At 46.5% G+C, this 15,346-nt stretch overlaps 1 protein-coding gene across 4 annotated transcripts in view; it reads right to left on the bottom strand.

Annotated features, from left to right (window-relative positions):
* Positions 1-2,135: 2,135 nt before the first annotated feature.
* Positions 2,136-15,346, bottom strand: part of ABL1 (ABL proto-oncogene 1, non-receptor tyrosine kinase) — a 77,924-nt gene continuing 64,713 nt past the window's right edge. For all 4 annotated transcript variants that reach the window (XM_042052232.1, XM_042052233.1, XM_042052234.1 and 1 more), the window contains 7 exons: positions 14,271-14,355; positions 13,730-13,907; positions 11,374-11,558; positions 9,105-9,257; positions 8,376-8,465; positions 7,889-8,053; positions 2,136-5,535 (listed from right to left, as the gene is read on the bottom strand). In XM_042052232.1, the coding sequence (XP_041908166.1) occupies positions 3,836-5,535; positions 7,889-8,053; positions 8,376-8,465; positions 9,105-9,257; positions 11,374-11,558; positions 13,730-13,907; positions 14,271-14,355 (2,556 nt within the window). In that variant the 3' untranslated portion in view covers positions 2,136-3,835. The remainder of the gene's footprint in view (positions 5,536-7,888; positions 8,054-8,375; positions 8,466-9,104; positions 9,258-11,373; positions 11,559-13,729; positions 13,908-14,270; positions 14,356-15,346) is intronic.

The raw sequence follows: 15,346 nt of genomic DNA, 5'->3' as shown, positions 1-15,346 counted from the left end.
TACCACTGAGCACTGAGCAGCACTGCCAGGCAGGACAGCTCTGAGCCCGGCCTCAACACTGAAATGACTGAGGGCTGTCCCTCACCCACAATGTTAGGAGCACTGGCACAGCCAAGGCATCAGGACTGACCAGGAATCGATCCAGGAGCATCATTCTCAGCAGCCCACCCAGGCCAGGTCTCATCCTCAGCAAGGAGTGTGTCCCACTGTGCTGCCAGTCCCCTTTTAGATGCACAGGTGATGACAGGAGCCCTCTCCTCAGAGATGACACTGTGCTTAGGTGTATTTTCCTCTCTTTTCAATTGTGGAAGGATGAATGTGAGCCAAGGAAGAGGCTGTGGGCTGTCCCTGGCCTTCCCAGGTGACAGGCAGTGGTCTGGCACATCTGAACACACCACTGGCCCAGCCAGGCTGCCATGCCAGCCTGACCATAAAAACATGGGGTTTGTAAGAAGAGTGAGCATAAAACGCTGACCAAATTTTACACCTTGTGACAAACAACTTCTCAACAAAAGGCAAGATGACATTAAAGGAAAACGTAAAACAGTGAACATTGTAATTTCAACGACACAAAACCCAAAACAAAACCACAAACACAGCTATTTTTCCCTCAGAGCACTCTCACTTTCAAGCTCAATAGCCTTGAAAATTGGAGCAATCAAACTGTTAAATGCATCGATCTGTTAAATCAACTCCTACTGTACTCAGCTAAATTTAGCCTTTAATCCCCCGTCTCTTACTCCCAACACCACAGATCTGGGGGCTTTCCGCAGCCAGGTCAACCGGCCTCTGCCTTCCCACGACACCATGCACCAGCCCCTAAGCCAGCAGAGATGCAGATCATCAGGAGTGGTTGCACTTAGGGGCAGGTTAAGCTTCTCCATCTTACCTCAGCCCACAGCTGCTCACCACATTGAAGTTTGGACACTGACCTTTGCCAGGGTGTTGGTCACCATCCCACCCAGACCTCGCAGTGCTGCGGCTCCGCTCCCTGCAGACCCCTTTGCTGTGCCTGCGCCTTGCCAAGTGCAGGCCATGAATGGTGTTTATACTCACCAGTGCACCCTCATGCTTCTCCTTCACCTTCTTCAGCCTCACCAAAAGCAGCCCAATGCAGTTGCTGTCACAGGAGGCCAGGGTTTCTCATGAGCATTGTTCCCCCAGCCCAGGAGTGAGCAGATCCCAGTGCCAGGCCCCAGACTGCACCATAGACTTACTGAGGGAATTAGAAATGGGAAGAACTGGGTTATATAACCCTAAAACATCACTGTGGAATGGTGGGACCTCGGGCACACCACGCACTGTCACCCGCCGTTGTTTCCTTCTCATCCTTTCTTTAGTCTTTAGCATCTTCATTAATCAAGGCAGTGGCTCATTTTAGAGGCTGCTCAGTACCTGGAAACATCCCTCCTTCATAATTTAGAGCCTTCAGCCAGAAAGGCTGAAAGGAAACAGAAAATAAGAATGGGCAACCAGACATGAGGGAGGGAACTGTATGAGGAGAGAAACTCATGGGTCATTTCATAGCAGAGGAAGAGGTAAACACAACAGCAGCTGAATTGCAGAATACAAACCATTAACAGAGGAAAAGTTCCACCAAATCTCTTGATTTAAATCTCCTTGAAGACAACAGCAAAGTCTTTGATTCAAAAGAGGTGATGACACAGTCTTTACTCTGTGCATCTCTTTTCTCTCCTGACTTTTCAGAGCCAGATCAAAAGAACATGGAAAAGGGCTGCTGGCCTGGCTCTGACCATCCCACTGGGCTGAACCCCCCGATCAGAGAACTCCTGGTTTTGGAGGCAAAGTCTAAGGGAAGTCAGCTGGGTTGGGAAAGTCTCGCTAACAGACAAACACAAGTCTTCTTCAACATTGATTTATTTTTAAATATACTACGCAAGAGAGACTGGAATAAAAAACAAATCAAAAAAAATGGAAAATAGAGAAAGAGAGAAGAAAGAATTGAAGTCGTGTACAGAAACAATCTGTACTGGACTAAATTAAAGGGGAAACGACCCCCTTAAGTATCACAGAGATGAAGGACAGAGCTATTTACACACTGTAAAAAAGACAAGTCTACAAAAGTGTGTAATAACGAGATACAAATGTATAATATAGTGGCACAATATGTTATCAAAGTAAAAACAGTACCTCCAGGAAAGAGACAATTCAAGGGTTGGGTTTTTTCTTACGTTTTTAAAGGCAGCCTGTGGCAGAAGTGTGTATTTTCTTTTGAACATTTGTCACGTGTCATGTCATGGCTGTTTGTGAGGGCGAGAAGTGGCGTGAACACACACGAGTGAACTACTAGAAATCATATACAAAACAAACAGTTCCAAAGAGAACAGCATAAAATACAATTGAAGGCAATTAGTGTTTAAGATACACAAGAGGGGTCACAAGTTACAGGGGAACAGAAAATGGAAAATGTGTTTTTCTCATGTTTGGAACTGTTAAGAGGAGTTAAATTGCACTGTTAATAGCCCTAAACCTTGTTCTTTCACTATTGTCATGAGTCACAGTTAGTTCCCAGCATTAATTGGGAAGGTCACAAGACCTTGGCAAGGAAGGCCAGGAGTCTTGCTGTCAGCATGTTGTGGCAGTTTCCTTGGGAGATGCACCCCAGAGAAGTGACTGCAGTCTTCACAGATCCTTTTTTGATGCTGGATGGAACCATGCTGGCATGAAGGTAGAAATGCTTTTAACCCAAGTACTGGCACTGGAGCTCCTCCCGGGGGGTTCCAGTGGCACAGAAAGGCAGGCACCACAACCCCTCAAAGCACAGGGCTCTGCAGGAGGGCTGAGACCAGGCTCCATCTCCCTTCACAAAACAAAAAGTTGGAAATTCAACCGGAGACACAGCAGTTCCCACCCACTGTGATGTGCAGGCTCAGCCAGAACAGCTGCTGGAGGCACAGCTGTGTGCTCCAACAGAGCCCAACCCATCCCTTCCCACTGCCACCCTCCCAGCTGCCCAAGCTCTGCACCCCCACCCCAAACACCAGCCCCATCAGTGTCAGACATCACGAGAGTGCCACAGCACATCCTCCTCCAGGCCTTCTCCAGGCCTGTTCTGCTGCCGAGGGAGCTCTGCAAACAGGCTCCTGGGCTGTGACATCCAACACTGTGAGCCCAAGCAATCCACTGGAGCTGAAGAACATTGAGAAACTACTGAAAACACAGAAATGAAGGGTAGCAGGTGGAATCAGAGGAAGAATTTGGGCAATCATCACTTGTAGCATTCTGTCATTAAAAAAACCTTACATTAATAATTTTTCCCCCTTCCCTCCCAAGCACCAAATCTGTTGCATTAGTGTCAGGCAAATGTCAGACTTGGGCCAGGGCCATGTGCTGGGCAAACTCTCCCAAGAAATACAGTGGGTATATTACTATCCAAACACTCATCCTCATGTATAGGGGGGCAGAAGGAGGGGACAAAAAAGCAGTACAAAGTCCTCCTGAGGAGGATGGCATCTCAGTGTCCACCAGTCTGGCTTCAGTCTTAACGGTCTGTCCAGAACAATAAAATATTAATAAAAAGGCATGATGTGACATCAGCATTTAGACTCGTAGTCCACAAGGCAAGAACTCCACAGATAAGACGATTACAATTATATGAAACACAGGGAATCTGAGTTCAGAGGGTGGGAAATGCCTCCTGAACACAGCCCTGCCCTTGGGAGCTGGGGTGTCCATTCACAGTCTGCGTCCCTGGCACAGCCCTAACCTGAACGCCCTGCTCCTTTGTCAGTCCACACATTACTCTCTCCACAGTCGGCTTTGGCCCATTACAATTGATTGATTCACTTGTTTTGTTTTTCAACCTGGTTTCTTGCTACCTCTGAACAATGTCGCTGATTTCTTTCACTGAGCTGAGCAGTTTGCTAAAGTCCTGGGTGGCCGCAGGGCCGCTGCCAGCGGTCGCTGGGCAGATCTGAAGCTCCCGTAGGTTGTTCTCCAGCTTATTGATGGCCTCCCGAAAGGCAAATTTGTTCCTCATCTGCTGAATGGAGTCCACGTAGCTCACGCAGAAGGTGTAGAGGTTCTTGCCAGCCTCCAGGACGGCACTGTGGCTGGCCATTTGCTCAGAGTTCTTGCTGATGGCGAGCCGTAGAGCCTCGGTGCTTTCCAGCACCACCCCTTTGGTGATGGTGCCACTGGCAATCCTCTCTGGGGGCTGCCGGGTTTTCCGCAGAGAGACCCTGGTGGATATGAGGGGGATGAAGGCTGTGGATGACGCCTGGTCCCCACCTGGGGCAGAGGGTACGGATGAGGAAGAGGCAGCTGGGGTTGCCGTGCTCAGCAGCAGCTTTGTAGAGGACTGTGGCTTTGGTACAGAGGGGATCCCCAGCTTTTTCACACCTTCCCCTGACTGGTTTGGCTTGACAGCATCACTGCCTGCAGCCTCTCCAACCTGAGTCAACTGTTTGGATTTCGGCCCAGACACCACATCTGCTGCTGCTTCATGGCTGGGACTGTGAGAAACCTTCCCAGGCTTGGCAACGGAGGATGAAGACATTGGGAGCGGAGGGGCTGGTTTCAGCTTCGATAACTTCCCTTTGTCCTTCCCTGCCGACTCCGAGGTCTGCTTGAGCCTCCTCAGGCGTGGCTCCTCAGAGGAAGCCCTGCTGGCCCCCACGAACCCAGCAAGGTTGGGTTTGGCAGCAGAACCTTGGTCCATCGTCACAGTGGTACCTAAGGCACTGGATTTGACTCCATCGTCCTTGTGGAGCCCACTGGAGGAAGGAGGCGCAGCAGGTTGCCTACGGCCAAGTTTTGGCGTCAGGGTGGGAGGGCTGGAACCAGGGCTCGACTCTGCATCTTTGAACACGTCATCAGTGGTCTCTTCATTCTTCTTGAGCAGCCGTGGAGGAGGGGTCACTGTTCCCCTGACAGCAATGTCAGTCTTGGCCTCATTTGCCCGCTTCCGAGGCAGTGCTGGCTTTTCACTTTTGTGCCCCCCAAAAGTGGAGGAATCAAACTGGCGTCCCGTGGACTGCAAATCCCGAGGCAGAGTCACGGATTTCCACTCTGTGTCCTTTGCTCCATGGGGCACACAGGAGGCTGAGCAGGACCTTAGGAAACGCTTGCTGGAGTTGGAACTGCTCTCCTCCTCACCAGCCACCCCTCGACTGCTGCTCATCGTGCTGGACTTCTTCCGTAGGTGGGGAGATAAGAACCCAGAGTTCCCTGCCACAACCCCGTTGGTGACACCAGCCCCATTGCTTGGGCTCTGGAACTTGGAGAGGTCAGCTGTGTCTGCAGCGGGGGCAATGAAAGCTCCATTGCCAGCATCCCTGCACTCCTCCTCCCCGCCCGCCCTGCGCTCCGAGTGTCCGTCCATCTCCCTGAAGGAGCTGCTCCGTTTCGGAGGGGTAGGGGCGGTTTTCTTCTTCTTCTTGATCAGGGCACTGAAGAGGTTGTGTTTTTTGTCTTTTGGAAGCAGCCGCTCATCTTCATTCAAACTGCTCTCCAGGGCCACCCTCTCCTTTCGTGGGAGCAAGGGAGAAATAGCAGGTTCATGATCCAGGGGGTCTGCATGGGAAAAGGACAGAGGTTTTGAGCATTGGTCCAAGAGCCAGAATAACCCATTTTCTTACAGGATCAAACCACTGCAAGCACCTCCAAAAGGTGCAGGTTTTCTAAACAGACACAACTTCAGAGCAGAAATAAAGCTAAGTGCAGCCACACTCACTCCTAGACTGAACATGGTCTGTGATCCTGCTGCATCCATTCATTCCTGAGGTGGCTTGCCAAACTACTTTCCCTGTGGGTTTCTGACTGGAAGAGTGACATACAAACACTACATGTTTGTGTTCAGATTCCCATCCTCGCATCTGGAGACTTGTCTTAACTTGACATTGTGAAGAAGATAAATACGAAGAGGCCTTTGCTTTAGTCCCTGTGCTATTGCTGTCTTTTGAATCACTGACCCTCTGAATTAATAAGGCACCTCTGTAACCCACCTCCATCCCCAGGCTCCTCGTTCATTTTCCTGATGTCATCCTTTGTGGGGAATGGAAATAACTGTTTCATGAGCAGAAATCGAGATCAAAATATGACACTTCAGGTCATACCACTGCGAAGATGCTCAGCTTTGTACCGGAACAGAAAAGGGGCAGTACCAGCCTCCTTCAGCAGCACTGCAGCAGAGGGAAGCGATGGGGTGACCCTCTCTCCACTTACAAGCAGTACTTAAAAATGAATAATGGTTTATAATAAATTCATACAGAGTCCTGAAGGTCTCTGTGTCTGACTGACAGAGGGGCTCGTTCCTAGGCCAGGCACTCCAATGGCATTCTAATCCAAAGGAGGAATGCCTGCAGGGCAGCATATACATTTACAGCTTGACTAGGCAGCAAGAAGGGAGATGAAGCAGAGTCATAAGGAAGGATGCTTCTTAGTCACAAACTGGTGATCATCATGCTATGGGTAGGATTTTGGCTGAGGAATGGATTTTGGCTGAGGGGAGAGAATTCGAAAAGAAATAGTTGTGTGCTTTGAGAAGACAACATGTTTGCACAGGAACTCTGCAGTTACACCATTCTCACAGGACTCAGGGGGACCTGGACAGCCAGAAGAGCCAGGCTGTGGCATTACTGAGTACAGACACAGTGGAGCTGCAGAAATCCAGAGAAAACTAGCAGCTAGCACTGAAGATCAGCTTCCAGCTGCTGGACTTGCTATGGAAACACTGACAATTGGAAGGGAAACTGCAATAAAACTTTATTGTGAAAAAAATTCTTTCACAGTAAAGAGTGAAATGATTCCCAGCATAATGTTAAAATCATATTATGCCTGTTGTACCTGAATTTCTCAAAGCCCTCAAGTATTTAAATGAAATTATTTTACTTCAAAAGCTTGTAATAATAGGCAATTATATTTCCTATATATGGTAAGTAACTTTCCTTCCCGAGTCACTGATACTTCTTTATCCAACATTTTAAATACCCTCTTTTTTCTGCCCCCCCTTTGTCTAGGTGGACATTGGTTACTGAGACATGTACTACTGGGTGAATCTGACGTTACACAGAAAAGTTCAGTCACAAGAACGGTCAGAAGAGGCAACCTCAACAGGAATTGGAAAAAACCCCACTGTATTTCATTTTACATTCTTGTTTGTCAAACACAGAGCTAGATACAAATCTCCTGTACTCATTCAGCTGTTTACCACTGCTTTTATTACCTTGGAATGGAAGGTAAGTGCCTGAAGAAACTGATTGGAAGTTTAATTTTATGGAAGAGTCTGTAAATACCTCTTTGTCCCTTGCTGAAATTATATTTGGTGCCTGCCAAGAGTAATACTCTTCTGTGCTGCAAGCACAAATCTGGTAGGATGGAACAGTGAAGAAACCTCCCTGATGGGGCTTGCTAAACCCTAGCTATCACCTTGCTTTAAATTATGCAGTGTGGTAGTGTAAAGTGGCTTGAACACAGCAGATTACCCAGCACTCAGATGCAGTGGGAGATCCCACTGATAGCTCCTGCCAGGGAATGGGAAGAGGATATGATCAGAGAGCTCCGTGCTCAGGGTCTGGTCTTTAGGGAGCTGCAGGCAACAGCCATTAAGCTAAAAAAACTCCAAGGGCTTCTCTAAGCAAAGGCAGGGAGAGCATCAGTCCCTCAGCCAGTTAAGGAGTCACACTCCCAGCTGCTGTGTGTATCTGGCCCCAGAATTAACAACCTACCTTTCCAAAAAACTAATAAAAGCAGTTCTGGACCCAGGACAGCAAACTCAGCAGCCTGTCACCCAGAAACACGGCGCTGGTACAGAGAGATGGCACCTGTTATTAGGCACAGCTTTGCCTATGTGAGGGCCTGGAGCTAGATGTGCATTTTGTTTCCCCCTGTATTTCCTGAAGGAATAATGACTTTAATTAAAACCTACCACATTCCCCCTGGCCTCGAGCATGTGCAGTCTCCAAGCCCTCGTTGGCATCTTTGCTTTCAGCAGCTCTCCTCGATGTTCGCGTTTTGGTTGGCAACTCTGGGGCTTGGAGGAAATTGCTCACTACGCTCCTCATGCCCTTCTTTCCCAATTCCTTCTCCACCTCTGCAATGCACAGAAGAAAAGCAATCATTGCAATCAACTGAAGATAAAAATCTATTGCTCTGTTTGGAATTAATAGCTCAAAAGAAAAGGAAACAACATGAAACAGGGGTTCCTTGGGGTTATTCAGCCATTTGGCCCTTTAAAATGAGATGTTTGCCCAGGAAAAAAAACCCCACATGTAAACAAGTAACTGCTTTCTACATCATTTACACCAGGTTGTATAACACAGGACTGAGTTTCATTGCAAAGCAGTCTATGAATAACGGGCAGAGTTCAGGATGCAGTCAGCCCTTTCCCCACCCCAACAGGGACCCAGACCTACCATCCGATATGCTGGATTCCTGAAACATCGTTTCAAAGGCCTGATGGATCTCAGCAAAGGATGGTCTATCAGAAGGACTCCACTGCCAGCCTGAAAAAAACCACACCACCACTCAAAACTTCCCTCCAGCAGCAGACACTCAGAACCCTGCACCAGGAGGAGCCAGAAATCACAGTTCCCTTCCAATACACTGAGATAAAATACTGACATGAAAATCTGATTTACAGGGTGCTGGGTGTCTGCAACCACTTTGGCTCAGTGACAGCTGCAGACACCCAGCACTCCCTAAATCAGGTTTTGGTGTCAGTGTGTGACAGTAGGTGCTGAGCACTGCTGGGGTAAAGTGCAGGGCACTGAGTCACGTACCAAAAAGCCACAGTGAAGAGTCACAGTCAGTCCTGCAAGAAGCCAAATGAAGCTCCTGCTTCATCCTTGGAGCACAAGCTTTTCTTTAAGTTGTCAGGAAAAAGGAGACAAAGGAAGCATTGAGATCCACAACAAATCTCCTCTCCGAGCCTGTGGGCTCCCAGTGGAGATGAACAGCTGGTTTCATAGCGTGTTCATCCTCCAGGGAACACAGTTTTAACCAAACACTTCCACACAGCACTGCACCTTCCCTGCAACAGGCAGGGAGTTCTCGTGCCTTGCTGTACATAGCCAGATCCTTGCACTTTTACTGCACCTCTGCAGACCTAAAAAGCAGCATTAGCAGGGCTAAGAAACACTTACATGCTCTCATGAGCTCATAAACTTTCTCAGGACAGCCTTCAGGACGCTCCATACGATAGTCCTTCTCCAACAGCTCATAGACTTGAGACAGGTCAATCCCAGGGTAAGGGGACATACCGTAGGTTGCAATTTCCCACAGCAGAACACCAAAGGCTGCAGTAGAGAACAGGAGGGAAATAAAAAAAAAAGGGAGGAAAAAAATCAATAAGCTTTGTTTTCATCTTGAATTTGAGAGGATGTTTAGTGGGAGTAGTCACTACACAGTGCCGCACACTTAGACCAGCTCTGGATGGCTCAGATCCCATGCTCAGCAGCAGCTTAAATGTTAAAGAAGCGTAACAAGCCTCTCCATCAGCACAGACAAGTCTCCTGCGATATGACAGGGTAGAATTAGACTAATTTTCAATGTATCAGTTGTCTCAAACCTGAACGCCTTGAGATCCTTCAAGTCCTATTAGAGGCACAATTAAGAGACTTCACAGTGGATTAGCTGAAACCGCTTCACTGCTGCACTGCAGTCGCTCCCTCAGTATGACAGCTCCTCTCATTTGCAACCTCTCCCCGGAGGACTCGCACATTTTAATAGCTCAGTGTTTTTGGGGTGCCCTTGTTTAGTTGTAGCGTGGTCTAGATGGGCAATCTGGGAGGCAGCAGTGAGAGGAAAGTTTCAGCAATTGCTACCAACAAGATACAGAGAGGGTGAGACATTTTGGTCCCAGGGAAAGCTGAACAGGAAGGGGAGAGCACAAAAAGGGTCTTGGAACAGGCGAGGCATTCAAGTGGCAGCAGTCAGTGGGGATGCAGGTCAGCAGCGGGGTCAGGCAGCTAACCCAGGAGTCAGGCACACAGAGTAAACCCAACACCAGTTCAACAACCTGCATGTAATTAGTTCAGTCACCCTATTCTCTTCTTAACCTGAAGAGAAAGCGATTACAATTCTGCATAAGTAAGGAAATCACATCACATTACATGGCAACGCCACCAAGGGTAATTTACATTAGACATTTCTGTGCACAATTTTCTTTGATTGCTGTCTTGAGGCAGTGAGGTGAAAACATCTAAACCCTGGCGTGCCCAGCAGCAGCCCTGGCCTCCGGGGACAGCTGATCTCTGATGAGATCACAAAGTCCCCTGCCCCAACTCTGCTTCCCAAGGTTACATTAACCCTAACTAAAGATACCCCATATTCCTTTGGGATCTTTCCTCCCCTAAGTACTCTGCTATTGAAATGCAACAGGGATCCTGCAGCCACCACAGCAGTACAGCAACATCCCAAGGCTGTGGCAGATACTCCGCAGCCAACACCACATGGAAACCCAAAGCAGCAGAAACACTTTGGTCAGCAAGCACATACTCCTTGGGAGGCTATTTTGGCTTTTCCTCCCTCATCTACAAAACATTTTACATCAGCCATCTACCTAAAAGTTTCTTCAACATGAAGCCTTTCTCTGCACATTTTCCCCCAAACTGCAGAAAACTTCATCTCTGCTTCACTATTGTCTGTTGGTTTATATATAGAAGATGCTCAGGATATCATTTTCCAAGTGCCTTTGGGACCACATTCCACAAACTTCTATCTCATGTCACTGGGCACTTCTGAGAATTTGACCAACAGCTACGGCAGAGATACAAAACCCAAAGACAGGCTGATAAAAGTACAATGAGATTTTCTGTGGTCAGATTTGACACAATACAGCTCCATTTAGCTAAGCCTACTCTTATCACCAGCACTTCAGGGCTCTTCAATAACCACTTGTCATCAAATTTTCCCTCTGCTTCTCATCTCATTCCAAAGATTATTCTTTTAAAATGCAGAAAGATGAGCTTGGAGCTATCACTAGACAGATACACACATAATTATTTTTTTTAACATAAAACGAACCAGATTCCCTCCTCCTTGAAGTAGTTATAAAGTTTTTGGCTTTATAACAATGTATCACTTCATAGTCTTGTGCCAGGACTCCATCAAGGCAGTAGCACTGGTGCCCTCCAGCCCTATTTCATACATTTCTACCAACACCACAGTATCCTTTACTTTCATATTTGCCAACAACTCGGATATATCTAAAATCAGGTCGGCATTCTCTGTGCTCTGCTCTGAGACTGCTCAAGCAGAGATTAGGTCCTGCACTCTGACAAGCTCATAGAACAGCGTGGCTCAAACCAGGAAACCTGCTGCTCCCTCCTGAAATGCTCCACAACGGCCTAATTTCACAGCCCTGGAAAAGAAGACTATCATCTGCATTCATCTGTCCATGCAAATTCTTACCCCAGACGTCGGATTTAATGGAGAACTTGTTGTAGGCCAGGCTTTCTGGTGCAGTCCACTTGATGGGGAATTTTGCTCCAGCGTGGGCTGTGTAGGTGTCACCCGTCATTAACCTGCTCAGGCCAAAGTCTGCCACCTTCACCAAGTGGTTCTCCCCTACAAGGCAGTTCCTGGCAGCAAGGTCCCTAAAAAGAAGACCAAAAATAGGCAATGAGAAGTCTTTACCATCTCACTTTTAGCGATAGCAAGGAAGCCTGCTGTTCCCAAAGAAACCTGGGCCTGTGTGATTATTTTGATCCAAATATTACACAGAAATTCTGGAGTTACATGCACACACACAAGAGGGAAAGTTATTTTCCATTCCGTCTTCGTAAGACTGTCATTCGAACTTTTTTTTTTTTTTTCTTCTAATTTGAAGTGAGAGCTTCAAGAAGCCCCCTCACTTTCAATAAAAGCTGCCACCCTCAGGATAAAAATATTTCAAAGAAATGTCAGTGCTCAAGTTATCAATAGCTGGGGATGAGCACTGAATAAACCGAGTTTCAATTCCTCACTTCTTGCCCACCTCTGTAGTGCTTCAGGCACCCCAGTCAACACCAGTCATTCTCCAGAACTCCTTTTCCAGTCCTTGCTCAAGCACCAGAGTTACCTCTTAGGTCTGCCCTTCCTTCTCCCTGGTGTACCACCTTTTACCACACAACTTGTTCACAGTCAGCATTTGGCCTTGCAAACCTGCTGTAGCCTCTGCTATCAGTGCTGGCATTTTCAAAGAACTGGGCAACAAGCAAATTTAACTTTTTCTCCACTTTTTTTCCACCACTGGCTCCACCCTGGCAGGGGAGAGATGTGCATATTGCATTTACCACCTCCCTGGCTTGTACATGCTGTTTGCATTCTTGGAAATGCTTCAGGAGGATAAAAATGTAAAGCACAGAAGCACGTTTCTCCTAATATTAGGTTTTGTTAAAAACACTTTTCCAGATTATGTCACATTGAACTAAAAATTGATTGTACCAGGAAGCTCCTGTGAGATCTTTAGATATGAGGCAGACAGTGCTGTTTCTGTTGCTTGTTCTGCTCAATCGGAATAAATTAAAAACCAGAAAAAAGTACATCTTACTAGATGCCCATTTAAATTTCACGGTGTTTTTGAATGTACCTTCTTATCAATGCTGATTACTACAATGTGTATCTAAATAAAAGCTCCTCTCCATAATCAAATTCTTCCTTCTTCCTGATTCATTAAATGAGGTCAGAGCCCAGCATTTGAATCCATGGATGTGAATTGTGACAACTCTCTTCAAATAATTGGGTAGGTGGTTATGGGGCTGGCTGATAAGGAAAAACGCTACTATTTATTTTAGATAAATGGGTCATCAGAAGTAAGAGGAAATGAAATGCATGGCAGAGAAGACAAATGAGATTCACACAAAGGAGTTTTTAAAGTTTACTTCCTGTGGGCTGAAGGGACAAAATCCCTTCAACAAAGCAAATCAAAGGCTGGAAATTTTAATTGGCAGCATCACTGTTCAATTTATTGACTGATAGCAGCACTTAACCAGGCCTTTCAAGCAGCAAAGGCAACTCATCGCTTAGAGGAGCACCTAGAACTTTACACACAATCTTCATATTTGTCTCTATGAAAAAAAACCACGTGCTAATTCCATATTCCAGTTAATTGGGCAGGAAAGGTCATGCTACGACACCGAGAGCATCTTGTACAAAGCTCAGCCACTCTCCAGCCCTGCTGCAGGATGTGTCATTACATTGCCAGGAGCCCATTTCTGCAGACGAGGAACGCAAAGCTCCAGCCATAATTGCAGCACACTTTAAAGGTCAGAGTCCCTGAGACTTTTAAGACAGCAGACATGCTTATTAAAGTGAATACACAATCTGGACAATAGCAGGGAACAATCCCTGCAGCGGAAAACAAAGCGAACCAAACCAGAAAGAACAGGGGCTGAGGTGGCGCTCCGAGGGTGATTCTGCTGCAAGGACCTGCACATACCCAGCATCACCAACTGCAGATGGTTTGAAAGGCTGTTAGAAACAAGGAAGTGGCTTGTCTGGTTCATTAAAAGTCCATTACTTTGGGCTTAAATTTACATTTAAGGCCTTGCCCAAAATAGGTAAGTACTGATGTGTCTTTCACCTGCATCTTGCCCTTTTCTCCAAAGGCAAGAGAAAAGCCCTGAGAGAAAACCCATCCTTTGGACAGGTTAATAGACTGTGTCAGATATGCACTAGCGTGTTAAATATATGACACCAATCAATGCTGTGATAGCCTGAAAGGCAGGAAAATACATCATGGGGTGCTCTGTGCTCGAGATTCAAGGGTGCTCACTGTCTTTCCTACCTGTGGATGAAGTTTTTCTTCTCCAGGTACTCCATGGCAGAGGAGATCTGAGTTGCCATGTACAGCAGCACCACAGCATTCACCTCCTGCCTGTTACACTCACGCAGGTAATCCAGCAGGTTCCCATATGTCATGAACTCCGTGATGATGTAGAAAGGAGGTTCCCGTGTGCACACCCCTGAGGAACAACATAAAGCTGACGGTGAATGTTGGAGAATATCAGTGAATCTTCAGGTTTTGTCCTCCAGGGCAATTTATACCTCCAGAAGGCAGAAAAATGGGGCTCATGGAAAGAATGGATTCTGCTTGGAAGTGGTTAATAGAGGGGTTTAATTTTCTGCTTCAGGCTCTGGCAAATTAAACATTAGGAAGACGAGATCATTAAAAATCATGTATTAGTGGTACAAATTGTGAATTTTGCCAGACAATAAGTGTCTGTATTTAAAGCCTTGGTATGGTAAGCAGCTTATCTGCTCCTTAACATCCATATCACTGCACAGGGGTTTAGCTCAAATCCCTCTGCTTGGTATTTATCACTTACCTAATAATTGCACCAAGTTCGGATGCTTGATCTCCTTCATTACTGCGGCTTCTTTCAAGAACTCTTCCACTTCCATGGTATCCTCCTGCAGAACAATGGCAAAGCTTTGGCAAAGGCAGTGTACACAAAGGAGGAACAGATTTTTGCATGAGGACACAAAAAGAACTACAAACTGACAACATAAGCCACAGTTCTTGCAAGGTAATTTTTCCCTGTAGCCACAACACAAAGCCAGGGAGTTAAAAACACTAATTTTTTGGTATGATTTAAAAAAAAAAAATTTTTGTAATTCTTATACTAGTTGAGCTTTCTGGGGCAAGAAAATCCATATCCCTTTTGTGAAGGGACTCTCACAGATCACTCACGAGCTGAAAAGGAAAAACAAGCTTGTTCCTAACAGGGAAAAAAAAAAAAGATAACATGAAATAAAAAGTACAGAAAAGGAACAAGAACGAACACAAAAGAAAGGATACACCACAATCAAATGCTTGAGAGGCTGCTGAAATGCAGGCCCTTGGGTTCACTGGGCAGGAACAAGAAATCCCCTCTCTCAGTCAGAGAGGCACGACCGATGGCAGCCACTGTGTGACTGAAAGCCCAAGGTTTCACAGATTCATTTCTGGCATTTAGAGCCTGACCCATGACATATCCGTTCTGGGCAGACGTGTCACTACCAATTTGTTGGGTGCCATGAAGTTACTTGGCACAGCACAGAACCAAGGAAGATACTACCTTGCTCAAAAGACGTATTTTTCTGAAGCAAATACACCCCAAATGGCCGGAAGGTCATTTCAAAGTGGTGCAAAAATACAGATCTATTCCTAAAGCAATGTTTCTTTCTATATCCATTTTTTTTTCATTGATGGATTAATGTTGACAGGCTACATGGACAAAGTGTTTTAAGGAAGGATTGGAAAGGATTTACTGCTGCTGGTGAGAACGATAACAGTGGGCTGCCACTGTGAGATCCAGCCAGCTCCCTGCTCTGCACTTAGCACTGAGAACATTTTTCCAACACTTCCATTCAATCATTTACTATTCATTGCCAATTAGCTTGATTGACAGCTGTGATTTGC

This window comes from Corvus kubaryi, unplaced genomic scaffold (genome assembly GCF_017639235.1).
Source record: "Corvus kubaryi isolate FWS band 111438036 unplaced genomic scaffold, C.kubaryi_AGA036_p1.0 78, whole genome shotgun sequence".
NCBI lineage: Eukaryota > Metazoa > Chordata > Aves > Passeriformes > Corvidae > Corvus > Corvus kubaryi.
The sequence above is the reverse complement of the archived record's forward strand: the minus strand, read 5'-3'. Positions and strand labels throughout refer to the sequence as shown.